This window comes from Lytechinus variegatus, chromosome 5 (assembly GCF_018143015.1).
Source record: "Lytechinus variegatus isolate NC3 chromosome 5, Lvar_3.0, whole genome shotgun sequence".
Lineage (NCBI taxonomy): Eukaryota > Metazoa > Echinodermata > Echinoidea > Temnopleuroida > Toxopneustidae > Lytechinus > Lytechinus variegatus.
In genome coordinates this window covers 9,695,990-9,716,932 of record NC_054744.1, presented here as the reverse complement: position 1 = coordinate 9,716,932, position 20,943 = coordinate 9,695,990, and the positions used below count along the sequence as shown (strand labels likewise).

Genomic DNA, 20,943 nt, shown 5'->3' with positions numbered 1-20,943 from the left:
AGAGTTACAATGAAGATATTTTTTTATGTTGGTGTTTGTGCAATGTATTTGAAGTTGATTCCTTTGCCAGTTATAAAAACAGAGTTTGTAGAACATGGTTTACATGTATGTGCTCTGTCAGCATATTTTTGTGTGCAGTCTTTGACAGTAAAATTTGTGTGATTTAAGTGAAGTCTATTTCTTAAGGAGTGTCTGTTTATGATTAGAGCTTTTATTTTCTTGTATTTATTTATTTGTTTATTTATTTACTTATTTATTTATTCATTCATTTATTCATTTATTTATTTATTCATTTATTTGATTATTCATTTATTTGTTTATCATTTATTTCAATTCAATTTTATTCACATTTCTTTAAAAACAGCAAAAGATCAAGTTTACAAATCAATACAACATACATTATACATAACATTATAAAAGAAATGGTAAAGATGAAATGAGGAGGATGTGGGGGATAAACAAAAGGCCATTGGCCTGTCAAGGTATATCCCCAAATTTACCCCACTTCAAAAAATAATACAAAATAACACATTGCAAACACAAAGGTAAAAACAAAACAACATAAAAGGCAATAAATTAACAAATTAAATTATTCAGACTTAAGTAAAAACAATTTGACTTTCGTTATTATTCTTTTTATTCATATAGTACTTTGTTTTATTTCATTTTATTTGGGATGGGAGACTAAAAGCAATAGAAAGATGTCCAAGCAAAAATAAATGCTGCATTATGTACACAGCATGAGAGAAAGCAGAATGATTTTTAGTGTAGACAGTGCTTCTGCTTTTCAAAATGAATTATCAAAATAGGTGAGATTTCCAAAAGTATAGAGAAATTATGAAATTAGACTAGAATTGTTCATTCTGGGTTTTTTTTTCATTTAAGAAACTTGAATAACCTAAAAGTATGACTGAAGGCTCTAATTATAGCATCACAATGTATTTATTTTTTGCTCCTTGAAATCAGGAGAAATTTAAGTACTGAGTGCATAGAGTACTATGTCAGCTTGTAAACTTCAGAACAATAGTAGGAGACTATGCAAATTGTATAATGGGCTGCAATAAATGTTTGCAAAATTTGCCAGTGATTTGATAATACATGTAATCTTTTATGTAGCATTAGAAGTGTTTTAGTTTTGGGTGTTTTTTTGTCATTTGCTTTTGTTATTTCATTTTCACAGTTATTCAAGCAGCAATTTCATTGTTGAAATTTGAATTTGCCTGTGTTCTGTGATTTTTCCATATAACAGCTTAACACAATTTAAGAATAGAGAGATTACAGCCTTTTTTATTAGGTAAAATAAAGAAACGTAGATCTTATTTTTTTGTAGTGAATTAACTTGTGCATAATACTACTCATTTTAAGTGTAGCATTAGTGAACTTTTTGAAGAACAACTGCTAGAAAGGAGAAGTTACATTTGGAAATAGTAGGAGTCTGTAAAAAAAATTAAAAAAGAAGGGTAATGTATTTAAACTTAAATCATTGTTTAAATGTTTCTGTAGTCATTTTATTTAAATTGAATTGATATTGGACTACCTGAATTATTCTACTACAGCATTGTTTTGCCCCCAGATTCCACTGTTTTCAGTCATTTATTGTAATATCTAGAAAAATGAATATGTCAACATAAACATGCCATTGTTCAAAATTTTGAGATAATGTGCATACTGTTCTTTCAGAGTTGGAAAGCTCAGAGTTATTTTGAAGAATATGTATTATATAATATCATTGATAAAATGAGTACATTTCCTGGCATGCAATTCCATATTTTGATAAATTCTTAAACTATGCATGAGTGAAGTAAATACATTATAAATTGTTGAGAATTAAAAAATGTTTAATTATGCCATATTGTGCTATATTTAAGTAATATTTGCATATATCTTTCTTGTGACTAGCATTCACAATGTAAATAATGATAACTGCTGTAAAGTTTATTTATGAATAAAATTGTGATTATATCTGTAAATGTATACATAATGAGAATTCGGGGACATCCCGATAGACCGCGGGTCCGATAGACCGCGGGTCCGATAGTCCGCGGGTCCGATAGACCGCGGGTCCGATAGTCCGCGGGTCCGATAGACCGCGGGTCCGTTAGACCGCGGGTCCGATAGACCGCGGGTCCGATAGTCCGCAGTGCGTGTAAAATTATGATCAGATATATCAAATGTCATCGAGAGGTCCAAAGGTCAAATGATACGAGACCATGGGGTTCTATCAGGTGCGGATCCATGGGGGAGGGGCGAGGGGGAACTGCCTCACTCACCCCCCCCGCTCAAAAAAAGAGGGGGAGAGGGGAAAATTAAGGAGAGAATAAAAAGAGAGAGGAAGATGGGAAAAGAAGATAATAGAAAAGAGAGTAAGAAGGGGTACGGAAAGACAAAGAAAAAGGGAGAAGAACAGGGGGAAGAAGAGAAAAAAGAGAGGAGGGAAAAGGAAGAGAAGAAAAGAAAGCTAGGAGAAAGGAAAAGGAGGAAAAAGAAGAAGAAAAAAGAGAGGAAGGAAGAGAAGAATATTTAAATAGAGAGGAAGATGGGAAGAAAGATAAGAAAAAGGAGAGATAGAGGAAGAGGGGAAAAGAAGAGAATAAAAAGAGAGAGAGAGTGGAAGGGGGAGGGAGAGAAGAAAAAAAAATAGAAAAAAGGGGAAAGGAAAGAAAAGAAAAAGAAAGAGGGATAAGTAATGGGGAAAGAGAAAAAGGAAGAAGAGGGAAAAGAAAGAAAAGAAAAGAAAAGAAAGGAAAAGAAGAAGAAAAAATAGGAAGAGAATAATATTAAAAAGAGAGAAAGATGGGAAGAAAGATAAGAAAAGGAGAGATGGAAATGAATGTCGAATGTCCCATTGGGGGATTTGAAATCTCATCTTTTAGGTTGGAATATCAAAAAATTTTCAATTTAATCGTTGAAATCGTATTCTCTTACACAAATAGTAACCAAACCAACACGTACTACATCTCGGTCTTCTAAATGTATTGATCTAATTTTTACAACAATACCTGACCTACATGTTTTATGTGATGTTGCTAAAATTGGGTTGAGCGACCATTATTTAATCTTTACTTTCATTAATTTTGATGTTCATGAATCGCAACATAAAACAGTCAGGTTTAGAGATTTTAAACAATTTGATGAATCTTCTTTTCTTAATGATATCAGTAAATGTGATGTTTTATGCAATTTTAATGGTAATGAATATGATAGTTCAATTATTAATGATCAGATATGGTTCAAATGGAAGGATGCATTTTTATCTATATGTAATCAACATGCTCCTATTAAAGAAGTACGGGTAAAGAATAGATATAATCCTTGGATGACTAATGATATTCTCGAACTTATATATCAACGTGATTACCTTAAAGACATGTCAGACGATAATGATGACTTTAAAGATGAATATCGTAAAGTCAGAAATAAAGTTCTCTCGTCTATTCGTGAAGCAAAAAAGAAATACTGTACTGAAATTTCATCTAAGTTTCAAAATGACTCTAAAAAGCTTTGGAAAGAACTTAATATGGCTACTGGTAATATGAAATATTCAAACTCTGTTCATGACCTTAGTCCAGAAAACCTGAACGAACACTTTGCTAATGTTGGGCGAAATATTACTAATTCTTTTAATCATTGCAAACTACCGAATTGGAAAAACCCAAAATGTATTCATACTTTTGATATGAAAATTATATCAGAGAGTGAGGTTTTGAGGCTTTTATCTAAGTCTCAGTTGCAATAGCAACTTAGACATTTTAGATTTTGATAGTAAACTTCTTAATATATCATCATCTCTCATACTTTCGTCGTTGACTGGTATTTTCAATTACTCTTTGAAAAATGGAATCGTATTTGATGACTGGAAGTATTCAAGAGTAACACCTATTTATAAAGGAAAGGGGTCAAAGGATTCATGTTCTAATTACAGACCGATTTCAGTTGTATGCCATCTTGCCAAAATCATGGAGAAATTAGTTCAGAAATGTCTTCATTCTTATTCAATTGACAATGATTTGATAACTTCTGATCAGTCTACTTTTTTAAAACATCACTCTACAGTAACTTGTCTCCATCGTGTTATAGATGACTGGTATGATTCACTTAATAATCACGAAATGGTAGGCGCTTGTTTTTTTTAGATATATCTAAATGTTTTGACACAATTAATCATGAAATGTTGTTATTTAAATTAGAAAAGTATGGAGTATCTGGTACAGAACTTATGTGGTTCAAAAGTTACTTAACAAACCGGAAACAATCAGTAAGATGTCATGGTAAACAGTCAAACCCTATTGATTTAACAGTTGGAATTCCACATGGGGAGTATTAGGCCCGGATTTATTTTTGATATTTATAAATGATATTGTACAATGCATTTCGACTGCTGTTTGTAATATTTTTGCTGATGATGTTATTGTGTATATTTCCGATTCTAAATTATGTAATATTCAACGTGATTTACAGGTATGTTTACATGAAATTGATAAGTGGTATAATGACAATTGTTTAAAGATCAATATTACTAAAACAAATATGCTTATTTCAACTCGTTATTCAAAAAACAAAGGAAAATTGGATATAAAGCTTAATGGTGAGCCACTCAAACAAGTTAATTCTGTAAGATATTTAGGTGTTGAAGTTGATAGTAATCTCATATGGAATGTTCATGTCAAACATCTTTGTAGATCAATATCATTTAAGTTACATGCTTTAAGACATTTAAGTTCAACTTTTCAACCAGATTTACTTAATAATTTATATAAAACAACTATTCAGCCATGTATAGATTATGCTTGTTCCGTTTGGGGGTAATTGTTCATTGAAAAATAGGGAACTTATTATAAGACTGCAAAGGCGAGCGGCACGTATTGTAATGAAAGAATATGATTTTTCTATTAGTTGTACAGATTTAATGAAGAAACTAAAATGGCAATCTTTTGATACAAGGAGGGATTATTTTTTATGTAATTTAGCTTACCAATGTATATATGGACTTGCCCCTATTAGACTCTGTAATGATATTGAACTATTTATTGATAGACATGGAATGTATACACGTAACGCTGATTCACTGAATGCTGTATTACCTAAGCCAAATATTGAAAGTTTCAAGCAATCCTTTAAATTTAGTGCAATAAAGACATGGAACTCCTTGCCAAATGAACTCCAGAATATTTCTAACCTCCTACATTTCAAGAGGTCGTACAAAACAAGTATTTTTAAACTGACAGTAGACTGATTTTTTATCCATATTTTATTGTATAGTTGATTGTATAGTTAATTCGGTATTATGTTGTTGCACTCATATCTTTCCCCTCACCCTCTCTCTCGCTCTCTCTCTCTACTTCTGCCTTTTACTTAACCACACTATCTCTGTCTTACCTCTTTTTATCTTCCTGCTCTATTTTTTGTGCAACTTTTATTGTAAATTAAGCATACCCTGTATTTTAATTTAATTAAGTTTGTATGCATTTTTATTGTTGTTTGATATTTTTATGTAACAGGACCGTGTTGAAAAGCAGTGTATTTTATCTGAACATGTTATCCTGTATAAAGATGTTTAAATAAAATAAATAAAATAAAATAAATATGAATCGTCTTGATGACTAACTTTCCGACCAGTCCATAGTATTTAACATTTCTGCTCGCGCTTCGCGCTCATGGTAATTATCTAGTTACATACGCGTCCTGTTCAGGTTCGCAAACATTTCCCAGAATGTTAAATTTTCAGGACAATATACATGAAATTTAATTTTTAGCTTGCATATGGCTTATGAGATAAACACGTTTATGTTGCTTATAAAGTAAATCTAGGAAATGACTGTTAGGACATGGGCGTTTGCCCCCCCCCCCCAACAAAAAAGAGAGAATCAAGGCTAAGAAAAAATAGAGAGAAAAGGAAAGGGATTAGGATGAAATATCCTATTATTTTCCAAATATTATGTCAAAATCTATCACAACCTTGTATTTTTGTAATAAAAGTGTCAAAATATTTGCTTGCTCGCTTCGCTCACCGCCAACTTCTTATTAATATTATGCGATACGCCATATCGAGCCCCCTCGAGATTGTTGGCTCATTACGGCACTTGGACAAATCAGCTTTGAGCGGCCGATTGAGGAAAATATGGGTGAAAAAATGGCCCCTCCCCCTATTGGCGGAAGCTGGGTCCGCCCCTGACTTAGGCTTTCAGGATAAAATGCAGGAAAATTCTTTTTAAAAAATCAGATCTCGCTTCGCGTTCTCATTATTTATTTAGGCCTTGTGAGATACCTCAGTGTGTTTTTCAAGAATAAAATCTCAGATTTTCTTTAACGTCTACCCCCCCCCCCTCCCTCCCATTTCATTTATTTTTTTTTATCTTGGTGCCCTCGGCCCCCCCTGCACCCATGCTGAATAAATACGCCACTGATGAGGATAATTAGTCGAGATTGCATATTTCCTAGAGGTACAATGATCATTGATAATATTGAAGGGTATACTAAAACAACAGTAGGGGAAGGCGGGGTAAGTTGTGACAGTTTTTGCTTTTTGCATGTTAGAATTGATATGATTAATAATCTTGTCAAAATAAGTACCTTGCCTTGAAATTTCATTCTTCTGAAATATTTTCCACCTATATATAACTTTCTACCCCAACACTGAAAGTCATCGTGACCTTTGAAAAAAACGATGTCAAATGGCTCAACTTGCCCCATATATGGGGTAAGTTTGAGCCACCTTCTGGGGTAATTTGAGCCACAAAAACTATGTACAAAATGTATGGGGGAGAACCAGCATGTCAATTTTTTGTTTAAAGTCTTTTCACTTGCTAATTTTCTATAAATACTAACATTCTGTAAAAGGAAAAGAGCAGTCATGTCAATTTGCTCCTTTGAGCCTGCATTTAAATCGACTTTTATGGTTTGTTTGTTTTTTAAGATACATTACCATAGCAATTACCATGGCTCAACTTACCCCATGCTGTTTGGCTCAACTTACCCCAGTCCGAACTTAGTGCGATAATTTTGTATCCACACATTTATTATGCATCCATCATATAAAAGACTATGACAAGAATGAAGATCCATACCTAGACTAATAATGTTGTTATCATGTCTTTATTATATTTAAAGACGTGTGTGTTTATAAAGCACTTATCTATTTCACACTCTTTTTTACTTTTTTGGCTGAAATTCACATTTTCCCCTCTAAAAAACTACTTTTTGTTTCAAAGTTGGAAACAATGTGGTGGGGTTAGGGGTTACGCTATGGGTCATCAATACATGACACCACCACAATGTCTGACTCATTCATTATTGGCCTGGGGCTGGTGGCTCAACTTGCCCCTATGCTCAACTTACCCCGCCTTCCCTACAGAAACTACAGCTCCCGTTCACAATATTCTAGTAGGGCCTACTCTGGTGAGAAGTTAGACCAAATTGAAACCCCCCAAAATCACTCGTGCTTCGCGCTCCCTTTGATATTACATCATGGGCGGAAATCCGAGGGGGGACGTGTCCCACCTACTCAAAATAGTAGGGGGGACACAATATCAAATGTCCCCCTATTATTTGGTCTTTGATAACCATAGAAATACATCATTCTAAATCGAAATAAAACATGTATTTTTGGACGAGATTTGGCGATGATAGCCTTTTTTCCCGCCCTTTGTCCCCATAGGCGGATCCAGGGGGCCGAGCTCCCCCCCCCCCTCCCCTCTTGGCGGAGCAAAAAAAGGAAAGAAAGAAGGAAATAAGGAGGAAAAAGAGAGGAGAAAAGGAAGAGGACGACGAAGGCATAAAATAAGATAAGGGGAAGACTTGGAAAATAAAAAGAATCTTTCGTGCAACTATATAAAACTTTCGCTCGCGCTTCGCGCTCACATTGCCTATTAGGTGATTTACATATCTTGTTCAATATGGAGTTCGAATATGAAGTTTGGAAGTCAATATACAACACATATTTCACCTCGGAAATCGAACTTTCATTATTTTGTGTAATTTACAATTGGTTTTTAAAAAGTGCTCTGTAAAAATGTCAATCTTATGGTTTGAATGTTAACATTTGCTGCTTGCGCTACGCGCTCGCAAATTTTGATTTTTTTTAGGTACCTATATTTTCGTGTAATCCATAAAGTTTTCAAAATATCCCTTTTCTGGTCTGATTGTTAAGGCGCATCAGCTAGAGCGCTGCACGCTCGCATTTTGATTGGCGAGTTATATAAATGTTTCAATATTGTTTATACAACAAACTACTTAAAATATTAATGGTTAAAGTATATAAACTGATGCATCCTATTCATAATCACAAAAATGAAAAGTCCAGTTTTATGCCAGGATATCATCAGATTTCGCGCCCTCATTTGGCATTAATAAATATGATATCAATTTAATAATTTAATTGTCCCTTTGTTTCATCTCGCGCTTTTCAAGATGAATAGGAAGATAGTCATTATTTTCATATGATGGCATGTCGTAAGGATGTCCCGGTCCTATGTCAAAACTCAAAGTAATAATAATATCAGCTCTTTTTTAAGTGCGATCCATATCCACCTTACAATTTTTCTACAAAGTGCGAGAAATATAAAGCTGAAATTGACTCTTTTTTTTCAGATCGGACTATCAAAGTTTCATGATTTTCATGATTAAAGTTGCATTTAGAATGCCTAGATTCTAGGTCTAAATATGAAACACGCTCGCGCATGTTTATTCAGATACCCAACCAGTGTACCCAACTTGTTCTCTAATTTAAATCATTATCTAGTGTCAGATCACAATATCAAAAATTTTCTGCTCGCGCTTTGTGCTCGCATTATTAATGTAGGAAGACGCCATATTACTCATCCTTTTGATGATTTACAAAACATGAACAGAGTGGCCCACTTTTAGGTCTAAATCTCGATTTTTTTATTCTGCTCGCGCTTCGCACTCGTATCAATCATTAAATTACATAGCTATCCTGTTCACGATTACAAAAACTGATTGAAATTTTCCATTCTTTCTTCAAAAAAGTTAAAAAAATGTTCAGCTTGCGCTTCGCGTTCGCATTTTTTGATTGTTGAAATATGTGACGCCTTCATGCATGGCTAAGTGCAAGTAGTCCTTAACAGGTACCAGTTTAAAACGTATAATTTTTTTTGCTCGCGCTTTGCGCTCGCATTATTAATACTCATTTTTTAAGGATTTACAAATCATGAATAGAGTGTCTCGTTCAGTAAATATTATAGGATTAAATCTAGAAATTTTCCGCTCGCGCTTCGCGCTTGCTTTAATTGTTTACTCATATACCTATTCTGCTTGAGTTAAAAAAAGTGCTTAGAATTTCCTTTCTTTGGGTGAAAATTTCAAAAAGATTCAGCTCGCGCTTCGCGCTCGCATTATTTGATTGTTAAATGCTATTTTAACAGGTATCTTTTTCATCAGTTCATTTCCCCTCGCGCTTTGCGTTCGTAGTAATTATTAAGTTGCATACATGTCTTTTTCAGGATAACAAACATTGCCCAGAATCAGTTCAAATTTTAGGAAAAAATGCATAAAATTTCCCCCAAAATTAGCTCGCGCTTCGTGCTCGCATCATATAAATGAGGATTATGATATTATGTATTAATTTATAAGAATAAAGCCAAGAAGTGACTAATGAAAAAAAATATGGCTGAAACAAATTTCCGCCCCACCCCCCCTATTGGCGAAGGCTGGAACCGCCCCTGTGTCCCCCTACCCGTTTGGTATTTATGTATTCATGGATTTTTTTTCAAGAACACATTAAAAAGTGGTCTTTATTTTTTTTTAATGTGGTTATAAGATAATTTAAGTTAGCCTGGCCGGGAGGGAGTGGGCGCCATTTTTCGAAAAGTACACATGGGCGCCAAACATCAGGTAAAATTTGCTCTCCCTCCCCTTGAAATCCTGGATCCGCGCCTGGGTTCTATAACAATAACCCAATTAGGGCAATCAGCCCCTGACAACTACTTCAAGGAAAATATTATCCCCATATTTTTTTACCGCCGGGGACTGTTACCCCCCCCCCCCGGAAATTTACTCTCCAGACAATTACCCCAGATAATTATGAAAATAATAATTGTGAAAATGCCTTAACGTGACGACATGGCGTGGTACTTTATCTTACCATGTCTTACTTAATCATTGGCGGCCGAAGGCAAAACATTTAGGGGGATCCACCTGAAATTTTTGGATGGACACAGGTAAAAAATTAACAAGCAAATCAACCAAAATTTTAGGAGGGACCACCAAAATATTTTGACAAGGAAAAAAAAGAAGTTTATCAACCAAAATTAGGGAGGGGGGAATATTCTAGGGTGGTCTACCTCAATTTAGGGGGGGGGGCGTAGAAAAGAAATTGACGACCAAAAAAAGGTTCTCAACTAAAAATTTAGGGGGACCGTCCTCCCACCTCAAATTCAGGGGGAAAGCCCTCCCCCCCGCTTCCGCCGCCTATTAAAGTAATTCATAAGCTTATATTATTTCGACATAGCGATATATTCTATCTTGTCAAGTCGATATGTCCACAAGGCGAGATATGAAGTGTACAATTCCCGGCAAGAATCCCGATATATCGCCATGTTGACATGTAACATATTTAAGTCGACTTGGCAAGATACAATATCTCGCCATGTTGACATATAACTTTTTACAAGTGGACTGACTTGGCAGGATAACGTATCTCGCCATGCGGACATGATAAGCTAATTTAGTCGACATGGCAAGATAAAGTATCTCGCCATGTCGTCAAGTCGATGGCATTTTAGAGGCTCCGAATGGCGTCTAGAGGGCATATTTCCGGGGGGGGGGGGGTGTAACAGTCCCCGACGATAAAAATATGGAGATAATATTTTCCTTGAAGTAGATGTCAGGGGGCGATTTGTCCTGTGGGTCATCGTTATAGAACCCAATGGACTCGTATCAATGACCTTTTGACCTCTTGATGACATGGATTTCACTATGTTGACCTGATCATAATTTTACACACACCGCGGACTATCGGACCCGCGGTCTATCGGGCCCGAGATCTATCGGACCCGCGGTCTAACGGACCCGCGGTCTATCGGACCCGCGGTCTAACGGACCCGCGGTCTATCGGACCCGCGGTCTAACGGACCCGCGGTCTATCGGACCCGCGGTCTATCGGGCTGTAACCGTAGTATTCTATCACATTATTGATTTATTGTGAATATGTCGAGGGGGGCCCTTTCAGCCCCCCCCCTCCCCGTATTTTTAGGTTAAAGCCACCCCTGCTGCCCATTAAAAGTTATATTATGAGAAGGGATCTATGGCTTCTGTTCTGGGGGCCGTTTCATAAAGCTGTTCGTAAGTTAAGAGTGACTCTAAGAACAACTGGTGAACCCCTACGCGCTAAACCATCGCCAATTCAATATACCATTTACATCACAAGAAAGGATAACCAGTTCTTATGGTCGTTCTTAACTTATGAACAGCTTTATGAAACACCCACCAGGTTGGTTTTATCTTCCGTCTATATTTTTAGCAATAATGCTCCCTACTAAGTGAGAGACAGGTGGAAGCTATACAGAGAGAGGAAATAGGAGGGATGTAAAAAAGAAAATGGGGATGGAAGAAAGAGAAAGAGAGAAGAAAAGGGGAGAACAAAGAGCGGTGACAGAGTGGGTAAGGAGGACAAAAGAGGGGGGGGGGCAGGTTTACCTCAACAAAATTTGATTTTGAAAAACCAAATTAAACAAGCTGATAATGCTAAAATTTCATCAAAATTGGATGTAAACTAAGAAAATTATGAATTTTTAATATTCTGCATAATTTCACAAAACAGTTGTATGCCCATTCTAGTCGGTATGCGAATGAATTAGGAACTAAGTCGCCCGCCACTCGCTATTTCTTTTGAATTTCATCATACAAGAAATTGTTATGAAACCTTGATTTCTCCACATAATAATGTGAAACGAAGTATATTTGATTCCTGGCAATGTGGAATTGTCATTAGCAGTGGCGAATCCCGGTTTTGGTAGTAAAGGTAGTGTTTGAAGGACAAGTCCATCCCAACAAAAAGTTTATTTAAACACAAAGAGAAAAATCCAACTCTGAGCATAACGCTGAAAATTTCATCAAAATCGGATGTAAAATATAAGAAAGTTATGACATCTTAAAGTTTCGCTTAATTTCACACAACAGTTATATGCACATCCTGTCGGTATGCAAATGAGGGAACTGATGACATCACTCACTTTTTCTTTTGTATTTTATTATATGAAATATTCCAATTTTCTCTTCATTAGAAGGTGAAACAAGATTTCTTCCTCCATAAACATTGGGTTTAGCAATTGTTTAGCATGTTATGGTTCAGCCAAGTTTGTCCATATTGTTAAATCTGTAAAAATGAAATTGTAGAATTCAAACAATAAAAAACAAAAGAAATAATGATGTGAGGGACATCATCGACTCTCTTGTTTCAATGTTTCTCTTATCATTTCATACATCTTGTTAATATTTCATTTTGTAATTGCCGAAACGCATTAGTATTTATTTCTAGTATCTTTGAAGTTTGATGTATAATTTGTATAATTATATTTAATATGGATTTATTTAATTGTAAAATTTATAATTATATTTCAAATAGTTTGCACAATTTGCTTATGGAATGTGAATGTCTATTTTGATTTGAGAGAATACAATTAAACATCCTTTAAAAAAAGTGTTGCCGAGTTGTGCAAAAACAAGCGAAACTTTAAAATGTCATAACTTTCTTATTTTACATCCGATTTTGATGAAATTTTCAGCCTTATTTTTGTTTGATTTTTCTCTATTGATTCAAATCAACATTTTTTCTGGGATGGACTTGACCTCTAACAAGCTTCATTCTCAATGACTACCCCCCCCCCCCTGGAGAAAAAAACAACAACGCAGCTCTTCTAGCTGACAATCGGGGAAATGTAAACATCAAACCCGCCCCGAACACCCCCCCCCCGTAAGCCGGCAAAAGCTGGATCTGCCCCTACAACCTGAGAGTGAAAATGAAGATTACTAGCATTATTTCTTTTGGAGCGAAGACATGTTGCATCAAAAGAAAATTACAGAATAAAATTAAAAATGAAACAAACTATCACGACGCTCAATCCGTTTTATTTTATGGATAGACGCTGGCTCTGACGAGAATGGCTGCCCTAGCCCTCTACGTTCGTTGGCACACACGATTTCTCTTCCTTTTCTCCCATATCGCTGCTGTGAATTTGGAAGTACGTTTGTTATTAATGAAGATATCCAATGAAATCTAACATTTGAGTTCATTATACATTTTGATAATTTCACCAATCATATTTTGAAATATCAATAAATTTATTGTCGATAATTTTGTTTTGCTCAGCTAGTAGAACATGTATATATCTGGAAAGAAATAAACGCCTCTCCGTGTAGTCGTGATTGTGATAGACCAGTCCCACGAATGGGATTTTATGTTATGTAGCTCAACCATCATTTACTTGCGTGCTTGTTCACGATCATTTAACTGACATTGTCATTTGATTTTTTTGAACCAGTATAAATTGATGAATGCAGCATTTTGCCCATATTTGAATGATTCTATTGGCTGCCTACTATCAGTTAATTATAAAATAGTCTAGTTAGGCCTTGTCAATTCTAATTTAATTACGTTACAGTGACCGTACTAAGACATGATTGAAGTCGTTATCATTTCAAAATTCAAGTTCAATGAGTCATCAATTCATCTTGTTCGTGTGCCACTTTTTTCATTTTTCACAAGCCAACACAGCAGTTGGCCGTCAATCACCACAACAGTCAACACTAACCAAATTTAATATTTTAAGTGAATTATAGACACTTGGAGTTTGATCACTCGCCACAGCACTGTGAGCACAGGATGAAAGCCCTGATTTCAACTCCAAAATCCCTTTGGCTAGCACTTAGTAACTCCAGTTAACTTAATTAGTTGACCAAGTTTGCCCGTTTTTGTCATAAAAATGCTGAATCTGCATCACAGAGGAATGCCTTAAAAGGAAAGAAATTTGTTTTTTTTTTTTTCTGAGTTCGCAAATGCTCTCATTTACTAATTTAGCCTTAGGATCGTATCATGAAAACAAATCAAAAACAAAATCTCATCCGCAGAGATGCCAAGTTCAAAGACCAGCTATGCGTGAGATTTTTCTGTGAATCTGAGTGAGATCACAGACATTGTGTACAATGTATATGGGATAGGCTGTGATAGTTGCATGAGACAGAGATTTGAGGGGATGAACAAGAGTCCAAAATGCTTGACTCTCACGCATAATGCGTGAGACTTGGTAGCTCTGCATCCGCTTTGAATTTGCTCAGAAAACAAGCCGATGGCATGGTGAATTGGTAGTGGGTTGCCTTCATTCGATGGGGGATCCAAACATAATGATTAATTGAATTAAATTAAATTGAATTTATTCAAACCAGCCAAAAAAAAGTACAAAGTACAAAAAAGTACAAACAAAATAAAATGGTTACATTACAAAGAACTGATGAAAATGACAATGTTGGAGTGAATGGCCACTGCAACTTGTGGTTGCTTTTCGCGTGCAGTGCAGCACAATTCAGCTAACTGACCTTTGAATACACGATGCACTGTGGAACGAATGGCAGGGGCTGTCAAATCATGGCCACAAAACATGGCATCAGGCCTACATCTCAAACTTTTAGGAAATATTGTTTTGAGATGAAAGGTGAAAATAAATATTGTATTTTAAGATTCTAGTCAATAAACATGCAAGTATCATTTTGTAAAAAGATACGGTATCTTAGAACAAAAAAATATTGCAGAAAACTTCATATGTCGAATTCTGGGCAGGTTTTTTTTACTCAAGATAAGTGACAGAGTTAGAGCAGTGCAAACGCACGTACCTACCCATTGTAAAGCAGATAATGTGCTCACTCCTAGCCCTATGCTACTTTGCAGAAAAAAATAAATAAGATGGGGGATATTTTATCTCTACGATGTCTATTTCAGCAATATATCTAGATGAATAGCTCCAAAGGTTGAATTGTAAATTAAGAAAAATAAGACATTGTTCAATTTTCAGAACAGTTTTCTGTAACGAAATCCTCATTAAAGACACGTTAGCATAAAGTGTGAGCACATTTGAATTGAATGAGCTGATGCAATGTCTCTCCTTTGCTACATCTGGCGGAAAGGATTTTCACTGGTTGAATGAGATGAGAGTGCTGTATAACAGCCTTTTTCATTGGTTATTGCTTCAAAAATTGGGTGTGTCGTACAGCAGAGATAAAATGAAGATAAAATGGTTCTCAGAATACCAATTTTAAGAGACTGTACTCGGGGTATTGTATCTCACTGATTTTAACGGAGATAAAATGATTTATTTGATCTGAGATAAACTGGATCTCAGAATATTGTTTGCACACATATGTGGCTGCTAAGTTCACCATCAGCATTGCTCCTGACTAATTTGCAATTAAAGATGGGGCAATTTATAATTTCTTCACAAAAGTATTAAAGATTTGAGATGCACAACAATACGTGTGCACACAATCTAGCTAGATTTATTTTTGTCCAAGTATTGTCAGACATCTTGCAGGCTTAGGCAGATGGTTGCAGATTGCTTTTCCTCATGTTTAGAAGAAAAAAAAAGTGTGATTAAGCAGCCTGGAGAGAGCCCTTTCAAGATTTCAACAGAAGAAGAAATCATCCTTACCAATCTGGAATTTTGCATGTTTTCTTTGTTTTAATATGAAAAAAATAAATTAACAATCCATTGGGAGTTGTTGAGTGATGTGAAATCATGACTTATTCTTTCTTTGTTGTGATTTACTTTGTTAGAAATGGCGATCCGACATGAGATGGCAGTTGGCCTCAACAAGGGTCACAAGATGACCAAGAATAGCACTGTGAAGAAAGCCACCAGGAGAGGGGTAAGTCCTTGTTCAAGGAATAACAGCAACGGTTTCATTAGAGGATGCTTCCTATATTTTTCCATGTGCTTGTGAGAGGGAAAGACGGGGTGAATAAAGCAGTGACAACATTTGCTCCAGTGATAATTGCTCGGCTGTGTTTCGTCTAAGATGTAGGGTTAGTCTAGGGTTGCAATATAGGTTTCATATTAAGTTTAGGATAGGGTATAGTGTTAAATCCAGGGTCGAAGTGGGTCATTCCATTATTGTGCAGAATTTACAGCGGAGCAATTGTCGCCGGAGCAAACAAAATAGAGCCATTGTCTCCCTTGTATTTCAGGAATTTCTTTTGTCAAAATTTTTTTCCTTATTATGATGTTGGCTTTTTAGAAGTACTTTGATGGGAAGCACTTTGTTTTTAAAATGGATGTTAATGTTTCCTTTTGAATAAACAAAATCAAAGAGATAAACTTTTATGTTGTCATTTTGATATACTGAACAGTTATTTTGTCATATATTATTCCTTTTTTTGGGGGGGAGTGTTATTTTTGAAAGTTCAGTATTATTTCTTTTTTAACAATGGAAGAGTGGATGGTAGTTATGAAAAATATAACCAACCATTTTAACTGAAGAAATAGTCCATCAGGCCATCAGGGGCCCGTTGCATAAAACTTTTGCCATAAAAAACTGGCAAATATTTTGCCAGAGTTTTCTTATGCATAATTTCAATGGCATAAGTTTGTTTGCCAGAGTTTTTGTTTATTTGCCAGATTCTTTTTTTTTATGGCAAAAGATCTATGCAACGGGCTCCTTCAGATCAAAATGATCGATGTGGGGAAATTAAATGAAAAACAAATCTGAAAAGTTTATTTGATTCCATTTTGTCTGTATGCCACGCCCAGATGAACAAACATGCCAAGTTTGTACGCGACCTGGTGAGAGAAGTCACAGGACTGGCTCCGTACGAAAGGAGGTGCCTGGAGTTTCTCAAGGTCGGCAAGGACAAGAAGGCTCTCAAATTCTGCAAGAAGAGGGTGAGTTTTGGACTCTTGAAGAAAACATCCTTTTTGATTTCACAATTTCAATATTTTACCTCTTTTTGGTGAGCTTTCTTTTGCGAGGCTGCAAGCTTCACCAGACCATAGTTTGTAAAATCTGTAATTTCAAAATTTATTTCAACCATAAAATACAATTAAATATAATGCATCAAGCATCAAACTATGTCAGGGTTCACAGCCCATTAGGAAAATCTGGAAATTTTACTTTTTTCCAGTCAGGGAATTTGATAGAAAATACCTCAAATCAGGGGAAAATGCCTCAAATGAGGGAAAAATCAGGGAATTTTGATCAACCCAAAAGTCAAAGGCATGGTAGTCAGTCAGACTCTGTTATATTTTGTTGCATATCAAAACAGCATCCATTGAATGACTGGTTATGGTAGTACTAATTATTTTTACATTATTGTTTTCATACTGAAAGTACATGTAATTCACTGTAACAACTTGCGAAAACATGCGAAACTGGGAATGGGTTTAACCCTATCTAGGCCAGGGTATTTTGGGAGTTCCTATAGCCGGGGGGGGGGCCTCCCAGGCCCCCCCCTAAGATCTCGGCCGTCGACCGCGTGATCGCGCCGAAAATTGGCACGCGGGTTGCCTGGGACATAATCTACAAGATTGTATAGTCATTTATTTCATGCGAATCGCTATTAAGTGATTATGCTAATTTATGCGTAATTAGTATGCGAAATCATACTTTTTCCTCTTACTCCCTAAATAGAGCTCCAAATGTACTAATTTTTGGTATAGAAACTCTTTGTGGTGTCCTTAGCAAGTGTACATGAAAAAAATTGTGATATCAAATCATTTTCTTATGTATTATATTGTTTTTTGCAATTTCTTATGTATTTCTTTGTTTTTTTGACCTTTTGTTTTTCATTGTTTTTTCAATGAAATTTGTTGGGACTCTTCTGTGATCATAAAAAGCATAAAATGAATACATTTAGACCAGCAAAACTAAAAATAATCATACATTTATGAATTTTGGTTGAAAACACAATTTGCATTGACTTTGTACACAAAATCACGTTTTTGAGCAATTTTCGGTCTGACATGCACTTACATAATGTTGCGTAATTTCAGAACCACGTACCCAGGTGACGCAAAATTGGTCTCAAAAGTTGCGCAAGACTTGAAAGTAAAAAGTCAGCGAGCGGCGTGGTCAAAAAATTTCGCACGGCGAAAATATCGCGCGATTCGTTGAGGGGGGGCCTCCGAGCCCCCCCCCCGGCCTAGATAGGATTAAATAACTATCAGGGAATATTTAAAATTCTTCAGGGAAAAATCATGTATTTTTTTTTAAAGCTGGGAATCCTGTAAATTATTAGGCTACCCTTACAAGCCATAGTTGTAGCTTCTGGTAGGGGCAAAAACATGATATCATTTACTATTAGATGACATAGTTGCTGATGTAACACAATGGAAGTGTTACAATGGGAAACATGCTTCGAGGAGAGAGAGCATGTTGTCCTGAGTTTTTATCACAACTATGACAAAAAGTGTGATAAAGCTTGCAGCCTCCCAATCAAAAGTTTACCAAAAACAGATTTGATAATTTGTAATTACAAGCTTTTTTTTTTATGTCATCAAGACCTATGTGATGAAACTTTTCAGAAATGTTCAAGCTCTGCAATGTTTTAGTTAATTGTGAAGTCAGGTGATAAAATTACATTCAATAGTTTGTTTCTCTGGGCTTGCCGAATATTGTAGTGTTGTTTTACATTCTCCACTCAGCAAGGAGGAGTGCATTTTGTGGTGGAGTTTACAAACCTTTGAGCACAACTGTATTATCAGGGTATCATCAAATATTGTCATAACTTCAAATCTCTGTGACTTAAATTCTTATTTCTGCCTTTCATACTTTCATTTTTTAAACAGTTGGGAACTCTTGGCCGTGGCCGCAGAAAGCGTGAGGAACTGAACGCCATCTTGGCCGCCCAGAGGAAGGCTGCCTCAGCAGCTGCCCAAGCCGCAGCAGCAGAACAGAAGTCCAAGTAGACTTAACAAACTCATGTGAAGAGGATATATATGAACTCTGAATATATCCCAAGATCTAATTTATTCTCATCAATCATCCACCAATATGGAAGACTTGCTGACGCTTGTGGATAATCACCTGTACTCTATCTCAGTTCTTAACATTCTTCAAGCCGTTGACCATGGGGTAGGAAGCCCATCTATTTGTGGTATAATCTCTTACCATGGTGGTTGTTCTTTGGGTATTGATGCGATCATTATGTGAATAAAAGAGTGGGATATTTGCAGAGAAACTCAATTGTACACGGTCTTTTTCATTTTGTTTCACGTGATTGCTGAAATGTGTGATGGCGTGGTCAGTGGGAGTTAGAATAAAATATCGCTTCAAAATCTAAATTAAAAAAGGTAAGGGTGTTGAGTATTACATCATAAAACAATCTTTCATAGTCAAGAAAGAAGGGAGTATTCTTCATTCCTCTATAATTTCAAAGTAAAATAAAACAAATCGAGGAAATAAAGAAAATATTTGGCCATTTCATGGATGTCAAGATTTATAAAATGTGAAATTTCAGCAACTTTTGGTGAAGGTCAGGGCTGAAATTTGCCTTGAGAAACGGGTAGATTTTGAGAGCTGGGTAGCTCCGCCCAGCATGGTAACAACCTTAGTGATAATAACGACGATATTGGTATGGTGTACATGTAGGTCATAATGATGATAATGATGTTATTGGTGATGACATGATTTCTAAAGGTCTCCATGGCGATGAAAGTAGAAGTTTCACGGTACAGATGACCAGGGCTCCGTAACACAAAGGTTTGCAATGAATCGCAAACCTTTGTTACAGAGCCTAAAACACACTTGTTGAAACGTGGAGTTAGTGTGGTCTTCAGGAGCAATGGCGTACCTTGAAACCTCTACACTCTTTTCACCATGGAAACCATCAGAAGTTAAATGGTAATTATCGTGATGGTGATGTCAATGTGAGGATGAAAGGATTTAATGATGATGATTTAGATGTTGGGCATTATGAATTAAAGGGGTACTCTGGGCTGAAAATATTTAAATCTAAAAGAATAGAGTAAAATTCAGAGCAAAATGCTGAAAATTTCATCAAAATCAGAAAACAAAGTTATCGAAGTTTAGAAATTTGTTTTCTGGTGAAACAGTTCAAGGCATATCTTCATGAATATTCATTAGGTGAGCTGATGTCACATCCCCACTTTCCTTTATCTTGTGTTATTACATGAAATTATATCTTTCATTTTTTCATGAATGTGTAGATGTGTCTCCATTTAGAAATTTGTTTTCTGGTGAAACAGTTCAAGGCATATCTTCATGAATATTCATTAGGTGAGCTGATGATGTCGCATCCCCACTTTCCTTTTTCTTATGTTATTACATGAAATTATATTTCTTTGATTTTTTTTCATGAATGTGTAGATGTGTCTCCATTATGATGAAATAAGTTGCAGCAATAAATAACTAATGCACTTAATCAGTTGTCAATCCAATTGTTATAGTTCTTGGTAGAAAAATTATGAATAAACCTTAATTTCATATAAAATACAAAAGAACAAGTGGGGATATGACATCAGCCCACCTAATGAATATTCATAAAGACATGCCTAGAACTGTTTCACTGGAATAATGCAAATCTTTAAAATTCAATAACTTCGTTGTTTATCTGATTTTGATTGAATTTTCAGCATTTTGCTCTGAATTTTACTCTGATTTATTGAGATGTAAATATCTTCAGCCTGGAGCATTCCTATAAGTTATACTCAAGAACACAGAAACGGAACAAGTCAGTCAAACACTCTTTCATAGTTTTCCTCATGGAAAGGCACATGTCAATAAACAAAGACATGATTTATTTCAAGAAATAATCATCTGTACAGATTACAGAAATGTTATCTTACCAGGAATAGAACATAAAAGAGCAGCATAAATATATTTCTGACAACCCCAAATAGAAGTATAATGAAAGCCAAAAGCTCACCTAATAAATGTGAAGCACGTTCTCTTTGAAGATGGCAGTAAATTAGACTGCAGAATTGT

General features: G+C 35.6%; 1 protein-coding gene across 1 annotated transcript; it reads left to right on the top strand.

Annotated features, from left to right (window-relative positions):
• Positions 1-13,093: 13,093 nt before the first annotated feature.
• Positions 13,094-19,177, top strand: LOC121415228 (60S ribosomal protein L36-like). The gene is made up of 4 exons (XM_041608406.1): positions 13,094-13,196; positions 15,779-15,870; positions 16,752-16,883; positions 18,786-19,177. The coding sequence occupies exons 2-4, from the start codon at positions 15,781-15,783 to the stop codon at positions 18,903-18,905; spliced, it is 342 nt and encodes a 113-aa protein (XP_041464340.1). The 5' UTR covers positions 13,094-13,196; positions 15,779-15,780; the 3' UTR covers positions 18,906-19,177.
• The last annotated feature ends 1,766 nt before the right edge of the window (positions 19,178-20,943 follow it).

What these genes read in the sequence shown, in the direction of transcription:
- LOC121415228 (XM_041608406.1), top strand. Translation starts at nt 15,781, where the DNA reads ATGGCGATCCGACATGAGATGGCAGTTGGCCTCAACAAGGGTCACAAG. An exon ending in AGAAAGCCACCAGGAGAGGG is followed by an intron (nt 15,871 to 16,751) that starts GTAAGTCCTTGT and finishes TGCCACGCCCAG; the next exon opens with ATGAACAAACATGCCAAGTT. An exon ending in TCAAATTCTGCAAGAAGAGG is followed by an intron (nt 16,884 to 18,785) that starts GTGAGTTTTGGA and finishes TTTTTTAAACAG; the next exon opens with TTGGGAACTCTTGGCCGTGG.